This window comes from Hyperolius riggenbachi, chromosome 11 (assembly GCF_040937935.1).
Source record: "Hyperolius riggenbachi isolate aHypRig1 chromosome 11, aHypRig1.pri, whole genome shotgun sequence".
In the NCBI taxonomy this organism is placed as follows: domain Eukaryota; kingdom Metazoa; phylum Chordata; class Amphibia; order Anura; family Hyperoliidae; genus Hyperolius; species Hyperolius riggenbachi.
In genome coordinates this window covers 96,745,185-96,767,752 of record NC_090656.1, presented here as the reverse complement: position 1 = coordinate 96,767,752, position 22,568 = coordinate 96,745,185, and the positions used below count along the sequence as shown (strand labels likewise).

The 22,568-nt window shown below is 43.4% G+C and overlaps 1 protein-coding gene across 1 annotated transcript in view; it reads left to right on the top strand.

Moving 5' to 3' along the window:
- METTL15 (methyltransferase 15, mitochondrial 12S rRNA N4-cytidine) overlaps nt 1-22,568 on the top strand; it is a 392,224-nt gene that overhangs the window by 24,884 nt on the left and 344,772 nt on the right. The window contains exon 2 of the mRNA XM_068259918.1: nt 3,306-3,490. Within this exon, the coding sequence (XP_068116019.1) occupies nt 3,320-3,490 (171 nt within the window). The 5' untranslated portion in view covers nt 3,306-3,319. The remainder of the gene's footprint in view (nt 1-3,305; nt 3,491-22,568) is intronic.

The window sequence follows — 22,568 nt, the reverse complement described above, 5'->3', positions numbered from 1 at the left end:
GGACGCGAGCGCTTGCTTAACGGTTACCTCACCGAGCCTCCAGCAAGCGTAGCAGACAGAGCCACATAAAAACAGGGACAAGCGAGAGATAGGATCCACAGCACTAGCGAAAAGTGGCTAGCGCGATCCAAGTACAGAGTAGCAGAACAGAAGGATCCCCAGCGCCAGCGAAAAGTGGCCAGCGCGATCCCAGAAGACAGAACAGAAGGATCCCCAGCGCTAGCGAAAAGTAGCTAGTGCGATCCCAGGAGACAGAACAGAAGAGATAGCTGGTAGCAACCGCTGCACAAGCTATACTCCAAGAACAGAGATCAGAACCATTTCCTGTCAACCACCATAGGGACAGGACAATGGCAAACAGGCAAGACAGACAAAACAGAACAGGCAATACAGATAATATAATCCTAACAGCACTAGGGAAATCTGCCTAGCGCAGATTCAGGAATTACTCTAAGCTGATGTTCAAACAGAGAGCAAGGCTGACACCCCACCAGGAGTGTTACATAGGACGAAATCCTTATGAACAGCGAAGCATTGTGGGAAAGACATAGTACTTATAGTACACGCCTCCAATGAATGTGGCCAGGCAATTTGCATGACAACGTATGCAAATTCCTCTGCAAGCACAAGCTGCAAAACTGACAGAAGCTGTTCTTTCCAGAGTCCTGCAGCATGCAAACCTACACAATGGTCAAAGGGCTGCATGCCTGCACAGGCAGCTGAGCAAATCATCACAACAAGTAGTTTAAGGCCTCTTGCACACTGCAAGCAATTCAGATTCAGATTCCGCTTTTTAATCTGTTTTTACTTCCGATTCAGATTCAGATTTGCAGTTTGCCCCTTGCACACTGCAAATCTGAATCTGAATCGGAGGTAAAAACTGATTAAAAAGCGGAATCTGAATCTGAATCGTTTGCAGTGTGCAAGAGGCCTAATGACATTGTTTATACACACTGATATTCCAAACGATTGTGTTGTTCAAATACTGTGCGGTAAGTTAATTGGCCTCTCCCTAAAAGTGGCCCAAGACTATGGTGGACATATGACTATGGTAGGGATTAGATTGCGAGCGACGCTTAGGGACAGTTAGTGACATAACTATGTACTCTGTAAAGTGCTGCGGAAGATGTTGGAGCTATATAAATACTAATAAAAATAATAACATTGTAATGTCCTTTGGCTACATTTTTTATAATGGTTATCATCAGAGGGTGATATCTGTCATTTGTTCGAAGTTTTAAATGACATTTAGCCGACCCGTGTACATAGCTTTAGTATATAGCTTTTCAGATCAATGGGCACAGAGGGATGACTGTAAGTCTGTTGCAGCAGGTGTCTATGGGAGCAGGCATTCCCCGCCCTCCAGTTCACGATCATTACTAAACCTCCCTAGCATTATAATTATTTCCAGATTTAAGGTCTAAAGCCATAACATTTTTTTTCACAAGCTTTTAGACCCTAAAAACAAGAAGAAAAACATACCTCAGAGGGATCTGCAGCAGCTCCTGCATGAAACTCACTCAGGTACGGGATTACCACCCTGTTCTGCGGCTTTCTGCCCCGAGCCTGACTCGGGAATACCGCTAAGAAGGTTAAAGGGAACTTGAAGCGAGAGGGATATGAAGGCTGTCATATTTATTTTCTTTCAAGTAATACCAGTTGTTCTACATGCTTGTTCAGGGTATATGGCTAAAAGCATCAGAGGCAGTGGAGCGGCAGAACAGCCAGGCTATTTACATTATTTAAGAGGAAATAAATATGCCTGCCTCCACATCCCTCACAGTTCAGTTTCCCTTTTGTAATCTATTAAATAACGATGTGCAGTGTGTGACAGAGATTGTCCCCTCTGATTAGATGTCAATCAGAGAAGGATCTCTCTTTTTGTCACATTGGGAGAAAGTCTGTCAGGGCCCGTTTCCACCTCTCGCGGAAACGGCCGCGAATCCGCAGAGTTTCCCCGCAGGCAAATCGCGCGGGGAAACTCTGCCATAGGGGACAACGGCGCCGCCGGCCGAATCGCTTGCAGTAGCGATTCGGCCGGAAACCCCCACAGAATTCGCGGCGGAGGCTGCGATTCCCATAGCCGTGCATGGCACGGCTGATGGGAATCGCCTGCGATCCCGCCCACCCGCTCAGTGCCGGCGTGCGTCTACGAGACGCACGCCGCACTAGTGGAAACGAGCCCTCAGTGTATGCAGGCTTTAGGTTGCTAAGAAGAGCAGTTTGTGCTCACTTTAACCGGCTCGGAAAGGCGGAAGAATCTACGCCGCATCAGAGGATCCAGAGGCTTCCCTATTCTTAGGTACCGGTATCTATTTTTTTTATTCGCCTGTTTTACACTTTAAAGAGGGATTGTCAGCCGCAAAATCAAATTCCATTTACCCACTGCTCTGTGTTCATTATGCAGCCTGGAACCTCACCCTGCAGTGCAAGCACTCCAATCTAATCGGAAATGTTTCTGCTGTAAACATTTTTATCTCGGTCAGACTTGCTCTATTTGGTACATTGCCGATGAGAAGGAAGCTTGTTATCTCCTCTCTCACATTCCTGCTCCTTACTGATTGGCTGAGGGCAGTTCAGTGTGAGCTGAAATACAATTTTTGCTGCTGTGCTCTCATGTGTTTACAAAGCAAGCTAGCTATGAAAGAGATCCTAGGAGAAATAAAAAAAAAGATGAAGGAAATGACATCAGTATTGGTTTCAGTCAGAGGGAACCAAGATGGCAACTGCCAGGAACATAATTCTCTTTATTTCCGATATAAAATTTGCTGAAATCAAAACGTGGACTGTACAATACATCTGTTATGTTAGTAGAGCAAGTAGTTATATACTTACAAATGTTTTTTTGTTTTTTCCTGGCATAGTATGGCTGACCCTGCTGCTTTTAGGCTTGGTTCACACTGTGCTAAAGTGGCAAAGTAAAGTACGGGTAGACTTTTCACTCTGGCAATCTGTAGCAGTGTCTGCTGCACTCTGGAGCAGTTGCATGCCATTCTATTGCAACAACCTTGCTGTGCAAAACAATGGTTCAGGACTGGCTTATGTGTTTGTGCAAAAATGCAACAGACAATCCTTGACTTGGTGGAGACAGTCGTGTGAACTGGTCCGTGCTTCCCCATAGGAAAACAGGAGTGGGTTCTGCAGTTCTGTTGGAATGCAGTTTGTCACTAGGGTTTACCTGCAAGTGAGTGGGCAAGAGGAGAAAAATAAACTATTTCCATGGTTTCCTCTTCATAGGTTTGGTAGAATTTATTATTTACAGTATTTGTTGTGAGTGATGGTTCCTTCTCTGTCTTTTCCTTTAGCTTCCGTAAGAACCATGCATTCTAATTTAAGGGTATTCCTGTGTAGAAAGTACTGCAGATTGTACCTGCAAGCCAGGAACTGCCAGCACATATCTGGGAGTGTGGGAGCTTCATGTGACAAATCCCTACATCTGCCAGTCATGGTTAATGAAGCCGTCAACTGTTTGTCTCCAAACGAAGGGCAGGTTAGTCATATTTTAATTCTCTCACTTTTTTATTTTTTAAAGCTAATTTGAAACGAAAATAAACGGATAAGTGTGTATGTATGTATGTATATATGTATATATATATATATATATATATATATATATATATATATATATATATATATATATATATATATATATAAATATTCCTGTCATAAATAAGACTTTTCTGGAATCCCATAATGCCTTTTTGATTTTGAAGCACTCCTGAACCGGGAAAAATAAGTGGATTTTTACTTACCTGGGGCTCCTCCCAGCCCCCCATAGTCTTTGTGGCCCCTCAGTGTCATCTGGGTGCTCTCCGTTGTGCCACTGTTACCCCAATTAAAGTCTCCTACACGGCTGGGTAGCGCAACCTCACATGCACACCTCCTCGATTGCATTCCCATAGCCTGGAACCTTCTTCATAGCGCGTGTTGGGTCATCAAATGCAATTGAGGTAACAGCGGTACAACAAATGAGGACCCGGAGTACACTGAGGAGGTTCAAAGAATATGGGGACCAGGAAGAAGCCTCAGGTAAGTGAACACTTTTTTCCCGGTTTTCAGCAACTCCCACTATATTTTAATGTAACCCAGCAGAGACCTGAAATATAGGTGAAAGGCTGCGCATCCCTGACCCAATACTGTACAATTGAATGGTTAATCGCTGTGGCGCACACCGCCCCCCCTGGACTAAAATGCACGCCCGCATCCAAACAATGCAATACTGGTCTATGGAGAAATTTTAGCTTCCATCATAGTTTTGCATGCAAAAATATAGATATACTGGACATCTGCACCAACGTTGAGGTAAATCTCCAGAGCAGATGTCCTAACACTAAACTAACCTAAGTTAAAAGCAAATGTCTTTACCCTGGCAGCAGCTACGCTAAAATGTGTAACTTACATTCAATACAGACAGCAGAAAAAGCAAGCGCTCACCAATGTTTTGCATGGTAAGTATCTAGTAGAGACCTGAAATCTTTTGGACATTTTTTTTTCAATCCAGAACACATCTGCTAGATCACTTCCGATAGTCCTTTCAGGGACAAAATTAGTAATGTGCTGTAAATGCATCAGTGTTTACAGGGTTTAGTTGTGTTACACTGGGGCTGCTTTACTAAAGATACCACGCACAAGCAGCGTGGGTCCTGTCAGCGTAGCGGATTCTCTTAACTTACACGGATCCTTGCTATTGCTGCATGATGTGCTGTCAACGCGACCGCGATACTTCACTAGCGCGACAGCACTAGTGAAGTATAGCGGTCACGCAACCAACACATCACACGGCAATAGGAATTGCACGTAAGTTAAGAGCGCAAAGCTAAAAGCATATCGTACGCTGACGGGACCGTGCATAGAAAGCGCTGGCTAATATTAACCTGTGCTGTTTGTGCAGGTTAGCTTTAGTGAATCACGCTCTTTGAGTCTAATTAATTATTAGATAGATAATGCATGCAATTATTAGTGGACATTACACAAAGTCTGTACCATACATTACTCAAATAGTTTAATTCATGTTAAACAGGCAGTGTAGATGTTGCAGATATAGGGGTTGATTCACTAAACAGTGCTATTTCATAACGCGCAATGCTATTTCATAACGTGCGTATGGCGTAATGCTGTGTGTGCTATCGGCATAATGCCTCAAGCGCTATCAGCAAGTACGGTAGAGGGCACTCATTAGATAGGGGTTGGTAGGGAAATAATCAATGGCGGTGATGTTTTCAATGCTCGTAATACTTTGTGCCGTTTTTATGCGCATACAAAATTATGTGTCATTAATTTATTATATTAACTACTTTACCCCCAGCAGTGCGGATTTCTCCATCCCTTTTTCCACCCTGTTAACACCAAGGGACGGAGAAATCCGCACCTGACGCCACTCCCGCTGCTGTCCGCGCTCCCGCTCGCTCGTCCGCGTACCCCCGCGCTTGTGCACGCCGAGAACGAACGGAAAAAACCTTTCCTGTTCGTTGATCTCTGTCCCCCGCAATGATCAGCTGCTTCTACGAGAAGCAGCGATCATTGTGAGAAAAAAACAGTTTCCCAGCCTCCTAACCCTTCCTGCAAGCGTACTTCCTGTACACTTGCAGGTCGCATAAACAAAAAGTTACTGTGGCCATCTTGTGGCCAAATAGTAAAACTACACCCTAAATCATTTTTCATATACAAATACATTACTTTTACACTAAAATTAACTCATTACCTCCTACACTACCCAATTTATTTATTTTTTTGTAATTAAAAAAAAAAATTACAATTAAAAAAAAAATACATAAATAGTTACCTTAGGGACTGAACTTTTTAAATATTTATGTCAACAGGGTATAACACTGTTACTTTATAAACTATGAGCTTGTAATTAGGGATGGACGCAAAACTGAAAAAAATGCACCTTTATTTCCAAATAAAATATTGGCGCCAAACATTGTGATAGGGACACAATTTAAACGGTTTTATAACCGAGACAAAAGGGCAAATATATTTCATGGGTTTTAATTACAGTAGCATGCATTATTTAAAAACTATAAAGGTCGAAAACTGAAAAAAAAATGATTTTTTTCCCACATTTTTTCCTATTTTCCCATTAAACCACATTTAGAATAAAATAATTCTTGGCTTAATGTCCCACCTAAAGAAAGCCTAATTGGTGACGAAAAGAACAAGATATAGTTCATTTCATTGTGATAAGTAATTATAAAGTTATAGGCGAATAAATGGAAGGAGCGCTGAAAGGGGAAAATTGCTCTGGTGCTCAAGTGGTAAAACCCCTCAGTTGTGAAGTGGTTAAATAGTGTGTAGTTTAATCGAGTATTCTTTAAAAACATAGCAAAGTTAGCATTCATTACCTAACATGCACCCATCCAGCTAAACCTCAAACGGTTCCATCACTGTTTAAACAAAATATTTAAAAAATATTAACATTTGTCCAGGACTATTCATACTTTTTAAATGCCATAAATACTAATTTATGTGATCAAGCACATTTGAGCATCTGTAAGGGGCCAACAACACCATGTGAATACAAATAAGTCCTATGGGGGAAACCTGGGGTGCAGTAGGAGGGAGAGGCAACTTGAGGTCCAGCAGTGCAGGTGCACCTGCAGAACTCAGCGGGCCTGGGCCAATTGTCCCCTTTACCTCTATGTCAGCTCCAGCACACACTATGGCCTCGATTCATAAAGCATTCCCGCATGCGGGAATGCAGAAAACGACACACTTTACCGACCACACAGCAAGATCTGTATTCATAAAGGCTTTTCCGCATGAAAAGCCGACATTCGCGAGCAAAGTGATAAATCACCGCCTTGCGCGGTGATTATCACAGCAAAAGTAACAAGTGGTCAATTCATAAAAATTAGAGGTAGCGGTATGCGGACGGGTATTACCGCTACCTCTGATGTGGCGAGAAGCGTGCGGAATCCGTTGCAGTGAATGGGACAGACCTCCCAAGCAGCTGCAGAGAGAACACCGCACGGAGGGATTCCGCCTGCTTCTCCGGCTTCCGCATGTCTCCCGACAGCCTAACGCCTGCCTACAGCGGAGTATCTCCGCACGCCTGTCACAACAGGCAACATTTTTATGAATTACCACCCTGAAGGCGGAAATACCGACAGCGGTGTTTCCCCGCTCCACTTTCCCCGCTCGCAGGCACTTTTATGAATCGAGGCCTAAGTCCCAGCTTCACAGTGTCCCCAGCAGTGTGCTGCAGCTTCACATTACACCCACATTACAAAGCACACAACACAAGTCACACTACACAGTATCCACGTGTTACAATGCATACAGTGATATAGAATTAATAAAAGTTATGGTTGCTTGGAAGTGTACATATGACCAACACAATTTAATTACTACTTAAAAAAAATGTAAAACTACACAGAGGCCAAAAACAGCTGAAAATTGTAAAGGACACATACAAACAAATTACAAATAACACTTACTTGCCCAATCTCAAACTATTCTGAAGCAAGTGCTGTTGAGCAAAGCTTATATAGGCAAACAGCTGACAAATGTCAACATTACGCGTGTATACTTCTACATCCTCAAATTAATGCGCGCTATCAGTTTTACACGCACAATGACGCGTGTAATTCATGTAGCGCTACAGCGCTTTTGAATAGCACTGTTTAGTGAATCAACCCCATATTGTGTTATTGGTTGGCCTGATTATATCTGCAGTCATGGGTGCTTATTTGAATTATGTGGAAATTAAATTTTCGCATTTCCGATCAGAAATCTGCATTTTTGATCATAATACAGAAATCCAAATTACACGGAAATCCGATTTACCGCAACTCTGTAATTTTAGTCCAATCACAGAACTCTGAAGCATTGGACCAATCAGAGAATGCAGAATTTGTAGACCGCAACTCTGTAATTTTAGACCAATCGCAAGACACAACATCTGCGCATAACAAAGTTCAGTGCATCCAGCATATTTGCTGTTACTAATTAAAATCTGCAGGGTTAAAATAAGAAATGGGAAGTAAGCTAATGACTAAGGTATTATAACAACTTGGGTTTTGCCAGATGGGGAGGTGGGAGTAGTGCTGAATCAGTGACTGAAGGGGCTACCAAGATAGAATACGAAATTTATGAATTTTAAAGCTGTGATTGAAGGTGTGCATGGCTGGAGAATGTTGAATGGACCAGAGAAATGAAGTTTTAAAAAGGGAAGAGGCTTGTGAGAAGTCCTAAAGGTTAACACGTAAAGAGATGACTGGGGTAAAGCTAGTTACACATGCTAGAATACACTGGGCCATCTTGGCTGTGAACTTAACGTGTGTACAGATGCACCCCAAAGTCGCCTAAAGATTTAATGCACTGGATCTTCAGCAACAGGGATGCCCTAGCGCATTGTTCCCCTCCTCTCCAACCTGTTTGCAGCTTCTCCTTCGTACACTGCACCATTCTTCCTGCTTGTTGCATAATAAACAAGTGCCTCTCTTGGCTGTGGTCTTGGGAAGTGTCTGTACAATGCTCCTACAGTGCAGTGTCACCTTTGCTCTAAAAATCAAGCTAGATCCTGATGGGCGACGTTGAGCGTTGTGTACCAATTTTAAAGGAGAAGAGGAGGTTATGTGATAGTATCTGAAAGATTCGGAGAAAACTCATTAAAGAGGTGTACATATAAAAAGGGTGCTGTAGATCGCTTCTTCTAGAATATCAGTACAATCATTGATATTCTTCTAGTTAATTCCGATAGTAAAATACTATGACCTAACCAACCTGACCATAACACTAAACGATCCCCCCTGGCACTGCCTAATCCTAACCCCCCCCCCCCCTTCCTTTGTTAGATGCACTTGTTATACTTCGGCAGCGTGGTAGTCTATAGTACAGTTTGATTCTCAGCTAGGGACATATCTTCATGGAGTTTACTCTCTTTTGGGGTTTATGTTTCATTTACACACTCCTGTTAATTCTTACATTAGCATCTCTGAAGAACATGAAGAACAGTTACTGACATGAGTTGCATTGATGTACCCTCACCAACCCTCCACACCAGATCCCAGAAATCCCTGTCCCGCTACCCACAATGCTGCAACCTATGCTTTGTTGTGACAATGTCCGGGGGAGTGAAATAGCTAGTGCATAAATATGTAGCCTTACCCACCTAGTGATGACACAGCCTAAGCTGTGTACAAAATTCTCCTCCCTAGCATTTTTGGGGACCAGGTGTTTCTATTGAACACACAATAAACATTCCACAGTGATGCACCTACCAGCAGCAAAGCTGTTGCCACCTGTGATAGACTTAAGAATGCTAATCGGGACGAAGAAATATTCTACAATGGATAAACATTTACTAAATTAACCACTTTACCCCCGCCCGTACGAATTTCTCCGTCCCTTTTTTCATCCTTTCACCCCCAGGGACGGAGAAATCCGTACTTTCCGCGCTCCCGCCGCTGCCCGCGCTCCCGCTCGCTCTAGCGCGCACTCCCGCTCGTAAACTCGCCGGCGTCCCCTCGCCCGGAGATCAATGAACGGGAAAATCCATTCCCGTTCGTTGATCTAAGCCCCGCAATGATCCGCTGCTTCTCCGATAAGCAGCGCGATCATTGTGAAAAAAAAAAAAACTTTCCCAGCCTCCTAGTACTTCCTCCAAGCGTCCGGAAGGACGCTTGGAGGTCGCATTAAACAAAAGGTTACTGTTGCCATCTTGTGGCCAAATAGTAAAACTACACCCTAACGCATTTTTCACATACAAATTCATTACTTATACACAAAAAATGAACGCATTACCTCCCACACCCCCCATTTTTTTTTTTTTTTGTAATTAAAAAAAAAATTAAAAAATGTACAATTAAAAAAAATACATAAATAGTTAACTTAGGGACTGAACTTTTTAAATATTTATGTCAGGAGGGTACAACACTGTTACTTTATTAACTATGGGCTTGTAATTAGGGATGGACACAAAACTGAAAAAAATGCACCTTTATTTCCAAATAAAATATTGGCGCCAAACATTGTGATGGGGACATAATTTAAACGGTTTTATTACCGGGACAAAAGGACAAATACATTTCATGGGTTTTAATTACAGTAGCATGCATTATTTAAAAACTATAATGGCCGAAAACTGAACAATAATTAATTTTTTCCCACATTTTTCTTATTTTCCCATTAAAACATATTTAGAATAAAATAATTCTTGGCATAATGTCCCACCTAAAGAAAGCCTAATTGGTGACGGAAAAAACAAGATATAGTTCATTTAATTGTGATAAGTAAAGATAAAGTTATAGACGAATGAATGGAAGGAGCGCTGAAAGGTGAAAATTGCTCTGGTGCTCAAGGGGTAAAACCCCTCAGTGGTGAAGTGGTTAATTTATAAATGAATGTTGAAAACAAATAAGCATATTATTTATCAACCACTTAAGGACTGCAGCCTTAAAACCCCTTAAAGAGTAGCTGTTAGGTATAGGGTCTCAGAGAAAAAAACACATATATCAGTAGCTAAAAATTGGCTGTACTCACATTACATAAGCATTTCACTGTCCACGTTTGTATTTCACAGAATTTTTATATAGTATTTGAAGAGATTGATGCTCCTGACAGCTCATGGCAGGTTCCATGTTTGTCTGTCTTGTATGAAGCCAATTGTGATGTCATATCTTCCTTTACCCTGCTTCCTGATGATTCGACTCACAAAAAAAATCAGGATCAAAGATCCTAATGGTTCATGATCCGGACAACACTACTGTGCAGTGAATATTAATTAGCCATGTGGCTAGGAACAATAGTGGACTCAAGCAGTATACTCTAACTGAACATGTGCCCTGTGAACAGCACATTGATTTTTCAGTGCTGGCTGCTGTTACAAGCTGCTGTAACATGAGCCTGTAATTTCCAACTGTGAAAGCAGCCTTAGGGCTGGATAGGGAAATAAAGGGGAGGACCAAGGGAGTGCACTGGGGAGAAGAAGCAGCCCCAGAATGCTTTGCAGTATCTGTTATGCGTCCTGCCGGCCTCCTTAGGAGCGTGGGAATACAGAGCCTTGCTGTTCAGCAAACATCAAAGTAAGAGAGATTTTTAACTTCAGTATTGCCTTTTTGGCTTCCTTCTAAACTGTTTAACATAGGAGAATAAAGGTTTAAATTAGCTTTTGCAGCCTGACAGTTACTCTTTAGGGACCAGACACTTTTTTTTCCATTCAGACCACTGCAGCTTTAACGGTTTATTGCTCGGTCATACAACCTACTATCTAAATGAATTTTATCTCCTTTTCTTGTCACTAATACAGATTTCTTTGGGTGCTATTTCATTGCTGCTGTGATTTTTAGTTTTTATTATATTCATCAAAAAATACATTAATTTTGTAAAAAAAATTTTTTAACTTTCTGTGCTGACATTTTTCAAATAAAGTAAAGTTTCTATATAATTTTTTGTCTAAATGTATTGTGCTACATGTCCTTGATCAATAGATAGACACTTATTGGATTTTTTTTTGTTTGGGTAAAAGTTATAGCATTTACAAACTATGGTGCAAAAAGTGAATTTCCCCAGTTTGAAGCCTCTCTGACTTCTCTGAGCACCTGTCAGGTTTCATGAGGTGCTAGAATTCCAGGATAGTATAAATACCCCCCCAAATGACCCCACTTTGGAAAGAAGACATCCCAAAGTATTCACTAAGAGGCATGGTGAGTTCATAGAAGAATTTATTTTTTGTCACAAGTTAGCGGAAAATGACACTTTGTGACAAAAATAAATAAATAAAAGTTTACATTTCTGCTAACTTGTGACAAAAAAAAATGAAATCTGCCACGGATTCACCATGCCTCTCTCTGAATACTTTGGGATGTCTACTTTCCAAAATGGGGTCATTTGTGGGGTGTGTTTACTGTCCTGGCATTTTGGGGGGTGCTAAATTGTAAGCACCCCTGTAAAGCCTAAAGGTGCTCATAGGACTTTGGGTTCCCTTAGCGCACCTAGGCTGCAAAAAAGTGTCACGTGGTATCGCCCTACTCAGGAGAAATATTATAATGTGTTTTGGGGTGTATTTTTACACATACCGATGCTGGGTTGGAGAAATATCTCTTTAAATGAGAATTTTTTGATTTTTTTTTGACACACAATTGTCCATTTACAGAGATATTTCTCCCACCCAGCATGGGTATGTGTAAAAATACACCCCAAAACACATTATACTACTTCTCCTGAGTACGGCGATACCACATGTGTGACACTTTTTTTTTGCAGCCTAGGTGCACTAAGGGGCCCAAAGTCCTATGAGTACCTTTAGGATTTCACAGGTCAATTTAAAGGCATTTGGTTTCCAGACTACTTCTTACGGTTTAGGACCCCTAAAATGCCAGGGCAGTATAGGAACCCCACAAGTGACCCCATTTTAGAAAGACGACACCCCAAGGTATTCCGTTAGGAGTATGGTGAGTTCATAGAAGATTTTATTTTTTGTCACAAGTTAGCGGAAATTGATTTTTATTGTTTTTTTCACAAAGAATAAAATCTTCTATAAACTCATCATACACCTAACAGAATACCTTGGGGTGTCTTCTTTCTAAAATGCCAGGGCAGTTTCTGCAAATTTTGATGACAGGTCTATGAGGGGGCGAATTTTGTGGAACCGGTCATAAGCAGGGTGGCTTCTTAGATGACAGGTTGTATTGGCACTGAAGTGCAGGAAGCGCATGATGTTCTCAAATTGTGACCTGGACATGGCAGCAGAGAACATGTGCATGTGATGTATTGGGTGCGTAGACCAATAAGACCGCAATACATTATTTTTGACTAGACCCATGTGAAGGAGAAGGCCCAAAAAAATTTTAAGTTTGGAAACTTGGAGTGGTTTCCACCGAAAAAGCTGGGCATGGTAGCTTCTAGGATTGGCGGTTGCGTATTGTGTGACATAACCGTTGGTCTCAGCCACAATTAAGTCGAAGAAATCCACGGTGCAGAACAGATGAAAAAAGTCTAGGGCCGATCCTAGATTATATGTCTCCACCGGGACTCCAGACTGGGCGGTGAAAGGGGGCAGTACAGGTGAAGCGGGTCCAGGGGATTGCCAATTGGGATTTGCCAGCACCTCTGGGAGACTGTGGGTAGTACGGGCCTGTTTTGTTGGTGGCTGCTACTCGGGTCTTAATGCACGTGCCACCGAACCAGTTTCTACTACCATGCTGGTGCTCGCCACTTCACCAGGGTCTATGGTAGTACTGGTGCTAGGTCCAGGAGATGCTACGCTGCTGGTGCATGCCTCACCAAGAAAACTCGGATCAGTGCTAGCACCACTCTACTGCCCTTGATTCTGATCCTGCGCCACCTGCGGTCCAGTGACATGGGGTGTAGTATGCCTGGCCCTAGCCGGGACCTCAACCTCGTCATTGCTATTGGTCAGAGAGCCACTGCTGTTCACCGGTTCGTATTTTGACCCGGATGATTCGTCGGATGAGGCTTCCCAATCGCACTCACCCCACTGTGCCAGAATCTCGGCGGCCTCTTCAGCGGAATACCCCTTTTTTGCCATGGTGGACTGCTAAATTTAGGTGGTATTCCTCTGAGACTACCCAGGAAAAAGAGCACCTACCTAGTAAAAGGGAGTACTTGTAAAGTAGAAAGCTGTGGTCACTGAGTTTTGATAAAAAAAAAAATCTAGACTGATCTTTACAGCGCCGCAGCTATTGTACAGTGTTTTTTGCAGTGATCTGAAAAACAAAATTCTGTCACTGCGGTGGGGCGGGCTGAACGCAAGTGCAGGCGAACGATCAGGCCTGATTGGTCAAACACTGCGTTTTTAGTGTATCCTAGTGACCCTAATATAGATCTGACTGCGATCAGTAATGATCACTTTACAGATACCATATAGTAGCAATGCTGATTAGCGACAGTGATGATGCTAATCAGCAACTAATTAGTGACTGCGGTGTGGTGGGCTGGTTGCTAACTGACGCTAACTACCCAACGAAGGGCCCTAGCTAAATAACTGGCCTAACTGTTAACACTAGTGATACTAAAAAAGTGACAGTTTTCACTGATCACTGTTTTTAGATCCCTAGGATAGTGACGGGGTGGGGGGGGGGGGGGGGGTGGGGGTGTTTCTGAGGGTGTGGGCGGGTGATCAGAAGCCCGCAGGGGGGCAGATTAGGGCCTTATCTGATGGGTAAGGAGTGCTAGGGGGTGACAGGAGGTGATTGATGGGTGTCTCAGGGGGTGATTAGAGGGGAGGATAGATGCAATCAATGCACTGGGGAGGTGATCGGGGGGGTCTGAGGGGTCTCTGAGAGTGTGGGCGGGTGTTTGGGTGCCCGCAAGGAGCAGATTAGGGTCTGTTCTGATGGGTAGCAGTGACAGGGGGGGATCGAGTGATTGATATGTGATCAGTAGGTGATTACAGGGGAGAATATATGCAAGCAGTGCAATGGTGAGTTGATCGGAGGGGGTCTGAGGGTGTGGGCAGGTGATTGGGTGCCCGCAAGGGCAGATTAGGGTCTGATCCGATGGGTAGCAGTGACAGGGGGTGACGTGGTGATTGATAGATGATCAGGGTGTGATTAGAGGGGAGAATAGATGCAAGCAATGCACTGGCGAGTTGATCAGAGGGGTCTGAGGGTGTGGGTGGGTGGTTGGGTGCCCGCAAGGGGCAGATTAGGGTCTGATCTGATGGGTAGCAGTGACAGGTGGTGACAGGGGGCGAGTGATGGGTGATCAGTGGGTGATTAGAGGGGAGAACAGATGTAAACAATGCACTTGGGAGCTGATCTGAGGGAGGGTCTGCGGGCGATCTGAGGGTGTGGGCGGGTGATCAGGTGCCCGCAAGGGGCAGGTTAGGGTCTGATCTGATGGGTGGCAGTGACAGGGGGTGATTGACAGGTGATCAGTGGGTGATTACAGGAGAGAACAGATGTATACAGTACACAGGGGGGGGGGTCTAGGGAGGATCTTAGGGTGTGGGGGGTGATCAGGAACCCCCAGGGGGCAGTTGAGGACCTAATCTAAAATATAGCGTTGACAGATAGTGACAGGGGGTGATTGATGGGTGATTAGGGGGGTGATTGGATGCAAACAGTGGTCTGATGGGGTGATCAGGTGAGGGTCTGAGGGGTGCTGTGGGCGATCAGGGGGCAGGATAAGTGTCTGTATGTTTAGATACACAGCTGCCTCCTCCCCTGGTGGTCGCTCGATCACTGGGACCACCAGGGGAGGAGGCAGCCTGTGTAATACACTTTGTATACATAACAAAGTGTATTCTACACCTACTAATGGGGAGATGGGAGGGTTAACAACCTGCCGGCACTGCTAATTGGCCGGCGGGTTGACGTCGCGGGTGGCGAAGCCTAATGCCAGCGGATGCGTGCGCTTCCCTGCGCGTGATCCCCGGCTAAACAGTCCCCCAGGTGTCGCCTTGCCGCCGCCAATAGGTAGTGGGCGGTCGGCAAGTGGTTAAAAAAAAGATCTTTAACCAAGGTTTGAACTTCATTCCAGTTAGTAGCTGATACCCCCTTTTCCACAAGAAATCTTTACCTTTTCTCAAACAGATGATCAGAAGGGTTCTGTATGGTTGATATTGTGGTAAAACCCCTCCCCTTGTGCATCTTCCAGCACCCTGCAGCTGTCCTATGCCTGCGCCGGTACTCACGATTCTCCAGTCCCAGTTTCTCCTCCAGTTTCCATTTCCCCCGACTGGCCAGACGATGGCCACTGCACCTGGTAGGGGGCTGGTAGAAGCCCCAGGTAAGTAAAACGTTTTGTACTAGACTTTAGGTTCCCTTTAAAGGGGCACTATGGCGAAAAAAATTGTAAAATGTAAAATATATGCAAACATATACAAATAAGAAGTACGTTTTTTTTTCCAGAGTAAAATGAGCCATTAATTACTTTTCTCCTATGTTGCTGTCACTTACAGTAGGTAGTACAAATCTGACAGAAGTGACAGGTTTTGAACTAGTCCACCTCTTCATAAGGGATTCTCTGGGATTTATTTAATTTCAAAAGCACTTAGTGAATGGCAGTTGCTCTGTCCAACTGCCAAAAAACTTTGTAGTGAGCAGGGAAGCTGGCCAGCATCATTTTTAAATCCTTTTTAGGGAATATCATCTTTATAAAGAATAAAAGCCTTGCTGAGAATCCCCTATGAAGAGATGGACTAGTCCAAAACCTGTCGCTTCTGTCAGATTTCTACTACCTACTGTAAGTGACAGCAACATAGGAGAAAAGTAATTTATGGCGCATTTTACTGTGGAAGAAACTTACTTCTTATTTGTCTATGTTTGCACATATTTTAAATTTTACAAGTTTTCACCATAGTGCCCCTTTAAGCTATATTCAGTAAAATTCCTCTTTAAAGGCCAGGCTGTTAAACTACTTTGTTAGTAAAGCTAGGAGATTGATTGACATTCTTCATGTACATAAAAGCCTTTGGCGATCCTTCGGAAGAGCGTGATACATCTGCATGGTACTGCAGTTCTAAAGCACATGGCTACTTTTTGTTTGAAGCGGAGGGCTACCCGTACACATAAACACACACAGGCTGTGCTGCCAGCACTTGACTTATGCCACAATTAAGCAAACATCTGCATTTCTCGCCCCATTTGTTTTCATTACAGAAATTGATAGAAAGCAGCAAATTTGGCCTTTTTATGCAGTCACAACATATGGATTCACGAGGGCCAAGAATGTAATTTACGTCAAACACATATATTAAGCTTAATTACACATGAATCAGTGCGATTTCTCCTGCTGTTCAGTTTTATGCGCACAGTTACAATTTTGATAATTACTCATATTATCGACAGATATATTCATTTTATATATACATAAATACACATATATACACACACACACACACACACACACACATCAATAATATGAGCAATTACTAAAATATTCTATAGCTGTCTGTATCTGCAAGCAATGCTGCGTGCCCACACACATATCAATCTTTCATGCCAATTTGACAGGTGACAATTGGATCAGAAGTGGTAAATTACCAATTTGATCATTTCTCTTTAGATAACAGATTGAAACACACAGCGATGAACAGAAACAAACATAATTAACCACTTAATGACAACCAGACTTATAAAAATGTCCTGCTAGAACCTCTTAACGGCTCCAGGACGTTTTTATATGTCAAACAGTGCTGCTGCCGCTGTGCACGTGCATGTGCGCGCTCCCATGCGTGCACGTGAAATTAGTGAGAGAAAAAAACACCATAGAAAAAAATACACCTTTATTTCAAAATATTATATTGTCACCATACTTTGTACTAGGGACATAATGAAAATCTTGTGATAACCAGGACAAATGGGCAGATAAAATGTGTGGGTTTTATGTACAGTAGCAGTGTTTTATATTAAAACTATAGGGGATGGAATTGGAGAAATAGTGTATTTTTTAATTTTTTTTCTAGTTTTTCCCTTTAAAATGCATAGAAAATAAAGTAAATACTGAAAACAAATATCAACCCCAAAAAGCCTAATTGGTGGTGAAAAAAACAAGCTATTAATCATTTCATTGTGATTAGTAGTGATTAAGCTATTGGCAAATGAAAGGGATGAGCACTGAAAGGTGAAAATCGCTCTTGTCCGTTAGGGTAAAAAACGCTTTGGGGTGAAGTGGTTAAAGCCCTAATTTACTCTCCCAAATTGTCACAGTTGAAAAAATGGCCAATCACTATTGGATGTGTGCCCACAACCTTACTCTTCAGCACTGAGCATCAAAAAACCTCACCCACCTACTCTGCCTCTGTTGCTGAGAAATGATTTGTTTTTGGCCAGCACTGCCCGTTACCCCACATCTGTCTTTGAATGGGGGGGGCACTGTAGTTGCATTTATGAAACCGGGGACAGAATGAATGTACTTGTTCTACTTTAGTAGCATGGTGGTTAACTGTATAGTACAGTTTGAATTTCGGCCATGACACCATCTACATGAAGTTTGGTGTTTACGTTGTTTCATTCTGGCACTCCTATTAATTCCAGCGTTAGCTTCTCTGAAGAACAGTTACTGACACAAGTTTCCTGATGTAGTCCCTCCATCCCTTCACACCAAATCCCATATATCCCAGTCTCTTTACCCGCAACGCTGCAACCCATGCTGTGTTTGTGTCCATGCCCAGGAAGGGGGAATAGCTGGTGGCTTTAACAGCCATAAGCCATGTCATTCCCTAAAACAGATGCATAGGCTATGTGAGTGACACATGCACCATGCTCTTTAACAGAAAGGAATTAGATAGGATAGACCAACTCTGTGATGTGGCACCTGTTCTCCAGAATCTAGGAGTCAGGACTGGAAGCTTGTGCAGGAGGTCATCTTTAAAGAAAACCTGTAACGAAAAAACCTCCCCTGGGGGGTACTCATCTCGGGTCCGGCTCCTATTGAAGCTTCCCCTGTCGTCCTCGGTCTAACAGCGGCAATAAAGCTCCCCGAACAGCAGGGATGTAAATATTTACCTTCCCGACTCCAGCGCAGGCGCAGTATCGGCTCTCCGTTTGGAGATAGGCGGAAATAGCCGATCGCTGTCGGGCCGCCCTACTGCGCAGGCGCAAGTCTCCTGCGCAGTAGAGCAAACCCGACAGAGTTCGACTATTTTCGCCTATCTCCGTGCGGAGAGCTGCAACAGCGTCCCCACTGGAGCCAGTACAAAAAATCAAAAGGAGAATCGCACACCACTATAGAGGTGCTGGACCATTGTCAACTGCAAAAAAATCGGGAGGGTCTGCACACTCAATTGATCCAAGATCAAGGTTTATTCAACCAGTGTGACACAAGTCCACTCCATAAACCAACGACGCCCCGTGGGGTCCCCTTTGTCAAGGTAAAACAACACAGAATGGTAACAATGTGTAGACTAACAGTGCAACCTAATAAGCAAACAGACCAGTACATAGCACCACCCCCTGGATTCAAACATGTCATAATTAGCATATGTAAACACATTTGGCTGGAGCCAGGGAAGGTAAATAAATCAGCGCTTATCAGGCTTGTCGAGGGAGTATTCCGGGACACTTCGGAGGAGCCAGCGCTGGACTGCCTGCGGCTACAGGGGAGGGGGAAGCCTCATTGGGACCCTGAGGCTTCCCCCTCCCGAGGTGAGTACCCCCAGGGGAACTTTTTTTGTTACAGGTTCTCTTTAATGAGAGCAAAGCGATTTTAAAGGGAACCTGAAGAGAGAGGAATAAAAAGGCTTCCATCTTCATTCTCTAATAAAACATTGCAACAGCCTGAATTCTACTGAAGATCACTGGCCCAGAATGAGCTTGCAGATCAGATGCTTTGACTCTGGTGTGATGCCACTGGCTGCATGCTTGTGGCAGGTGGGCGACTCGAAAACAAAAAACTAAAGTAAGAAGCTCAGCATGACAACCAGGCAATTGGCATTGTTTATAAGGGAATAGAGATTGTAGCCTTTAAAGAGGAACTGCAGTAAAAATAACATTATGTAAAAAGTGCTTAATTTTTACAATAATTATTCATAAATAATTTAGTCAGTGTTTGCACTTTCCTCTCCCTGATTTACATTCTGAAATGTATCACATGGCAACATCTTTACTACTGGCAGGTGATGTCTGTGGAAAGAGATGCTGCTTTTTTGGCAATTGCAATGCAATGCAACAAGGCTTCCCCAGTGTGATGTCAGGACCTAGGTGCTGATATCACACTGTGGGAGGGGTTTCACCACAATATCAGCCATACAGAGCCCCCTGATGATCCGTTTGAGAAAAGGTAAAGATTTATTGTGGGAAAGGTAATATCGGCTACTGATTGGGATGAGGTTCAATCTTTGGTTACAGTTCCTCTTTAAGTTTTAAGGGAGTTGAAAAAAGGAGGTGATCAGGAGGTGTCCTTAAGACTAGATACTTAAGATATTATTAAGGGTAAAAGGCACCTGGAGAGGAGTTGAAATAACTAAAACTTTAAAAAGGAGTGCGAATAAAGTACTTACCTCCTAGAATGAGCTGACAATACATTTTCCGAAACTTTATTGGCACAATAAATAATTTGTTTGGTAGAGCTTATGTCTGTTTTATCAATGTGTGTGTTGCAGTCATCAGGTACAGTGCCAGTTGGCTGACCTTGAACTGCATGAGCGCCAACTGGCACTGTACTCGATGAAGCTCTGTGAAATGCGTAGTTTATTGTGCCAATAAGGTTTTGGAAAATGTTCTATATTAGAGGCTCTTTCCAGGAAGTGAGTACTTGCACTTCTTTTCCAATATTTAAATTATTTGAACTTCCTCCCAGGCTCCTCCTACCCTTGATAAAATAATCCGTCCCTGACATTTCCGCAGACGTCCACTCTGCTTCCCTGAACCATAAATGGGTGAGTGCCCTTAGCCTGAAGACACTGAGATGCTGACAATTTTCCTTCCTAATTTGTACAGATTTCTGGGTGAGTACTGAGCCAATGGCATAAACAAAAAATGAGAAACCTAAGAAGTACTGAGTACAAATTTGCATAGTGTTGTTAGGGTTGGCCTTAGACATTTACAGACTTAACTGGAAAGGTAGTTTAAAATGTATTTAAATTACAAAATGATTTTTAATAACATTACTATGTTAAAGGTTCACTAGAGTGAACCTTTAAAAGTTACCAGAGCCAAAAGCCTCTGGTAAAAAGTGAAGCTGTACTGTGTAGGGGGGCATAATCAACTACTAATCGCACCTCCCGTTCCCCTCCGTCCCCGGTAGTTATCCTCCAGTCATTCTTGTTCTCCTGGGCGACTCTAAACCCAGACATACTGTGCTGTGCATGCGCAGTACGTCCATTCTGCTCCCCTGTAGCCACTCGGAGCAATATCACAGGACAGGAGCGTGCTCGCTCCCCCCGCATCTCCAATCAGCAATGGTGCCAGGATGCAGGAGCGAGCCATTCCTGTCCTATGACATCACTATGTGGCCACAGGGTAGCAGAATGAACATACTGCGCATGTGCAGCGCAGTATGTCTGGGTTTGGAGTCACTTAGGAGAACCGTGGGGGGCGGAGGGGAATGGGAGGCGTGGTGAGTATTTGATTATGCACCCCTACCCAGTACCGCTTCACTTTTTACCAGAGCCTTTCGGCTCTGATATCCTTTAGGGCTTGTTCACACTATAAGAGCTTTTCTGAGCGCTTTGTGATTTTAAAAGCTCCTGCTAATGTTATCCTGTGTGTGTGTTCACACTGGAGCAATGTGATTTTATAAAAATCCCCCATATAAGTGGATTAGCAAGAGCTTTTCAAAATCACTAGCATTTAATAATCTCTTGATTGGGAACAAGCCCTCAATCTATGTAAATATAGTAGAGTTTTGTAGCCTGAAATAAACATTTGTGATCATTTTGGGTGACAGTCTCCTGTATTTAATGGCATGTTTCACCATTAGCAGCTGCTTCACAATCTGCAGGGTTAGCTGAATGCTGTTGAATACCCTGGCAGAGGCTTGCAGCAGGTCGCCTCCCTCTTCCCCCCAAAAAAGATAAAATGGGCCATTTGGCAGAGAGCCCAGCAAGCATTCTTGTGAATGTATTGCTATATAATGTGTAGCTTTAGTCCATATGTGTGATTATTTAGTCTGTTTATTGTTTACATTTTTTTTTATTATTCTAAACTCCTACAAAATGTAGGCATGAGCAGCAAGCTTAAAGTAGATGGGAGATGCAGTGTTCTCCCCAGAAACTTTTTCCAGCCGGGTGGCATGAAAAAGTAGCCGGGTGGGGCGAGATGAGAGAATGGAAGGCCAGTGCTTCTCTGCACAACTCTGCTTACAACAGAGGAGGTGGTGAGCCGATGACAGCCGGGTGCTCTCCAAAACAAGCTGGGTGGAGCACCTGGCTAAAAGAGCCTGGGGAGAGCACTGGAGATGGGTTGAAGCCTGCAATTATGTTCTATGCGCCGATCTCTATTGTACCACGTCTGTTCATGTCCATTGCGTCTGCAATAATCTCCAGCAATACTGTGTGGACATCTAATGTTTTCCCCAGGCTCTTTTAGCCGAGAGCTCCACCCGGCTAATTTTGGTGAGCACCCGGCTGTCACCAGCTGTCCTTCTCATCCTCCTCGTGTGCTGTATGCAGAGTTGCACCAGCCCTGCATTCCCCTATTGTGCTCCACCCGGCAACTTTTTCATGACGCCGGGAAAAAATTCTAGGGAGAACACTGACATCCATCTGATTAATGGCTCACATCTGTCCCAGAATGACAGCAGACCCTAGAATCGACTACAGTGTTTAATCTAGTTTTTGTTGGACGTATCAACAGGATTATTGCCTAAACTGCAGTATAGTAAAACAACCACAAGATGTCACTGTAAAATGTGATGATGATCTCTGTGGCATTGTTATTTCCTGTATTCACTCTGTGTTCCCCTCTGTTCGTTTTAAGTAAGCTGCATTTCTTGATAGTGGTGTATGTTTTATCTCTGCATTTTTTTCTTCAGTAAAGAGTTCTAGCTTGTTATGCTGGTTGCCTATCGGCGTGGACAGACCACTCTGCTCGAAATATTTATAATAATAATTTCTCTATATACGTGTGTGTCCGTCTGCCCTTGACACACACCGCGTCCTGCCCCGCCTTACTCTGATTGGTTGCGGCGACTGGCCGTAGTGCCGATTGGATGGGATG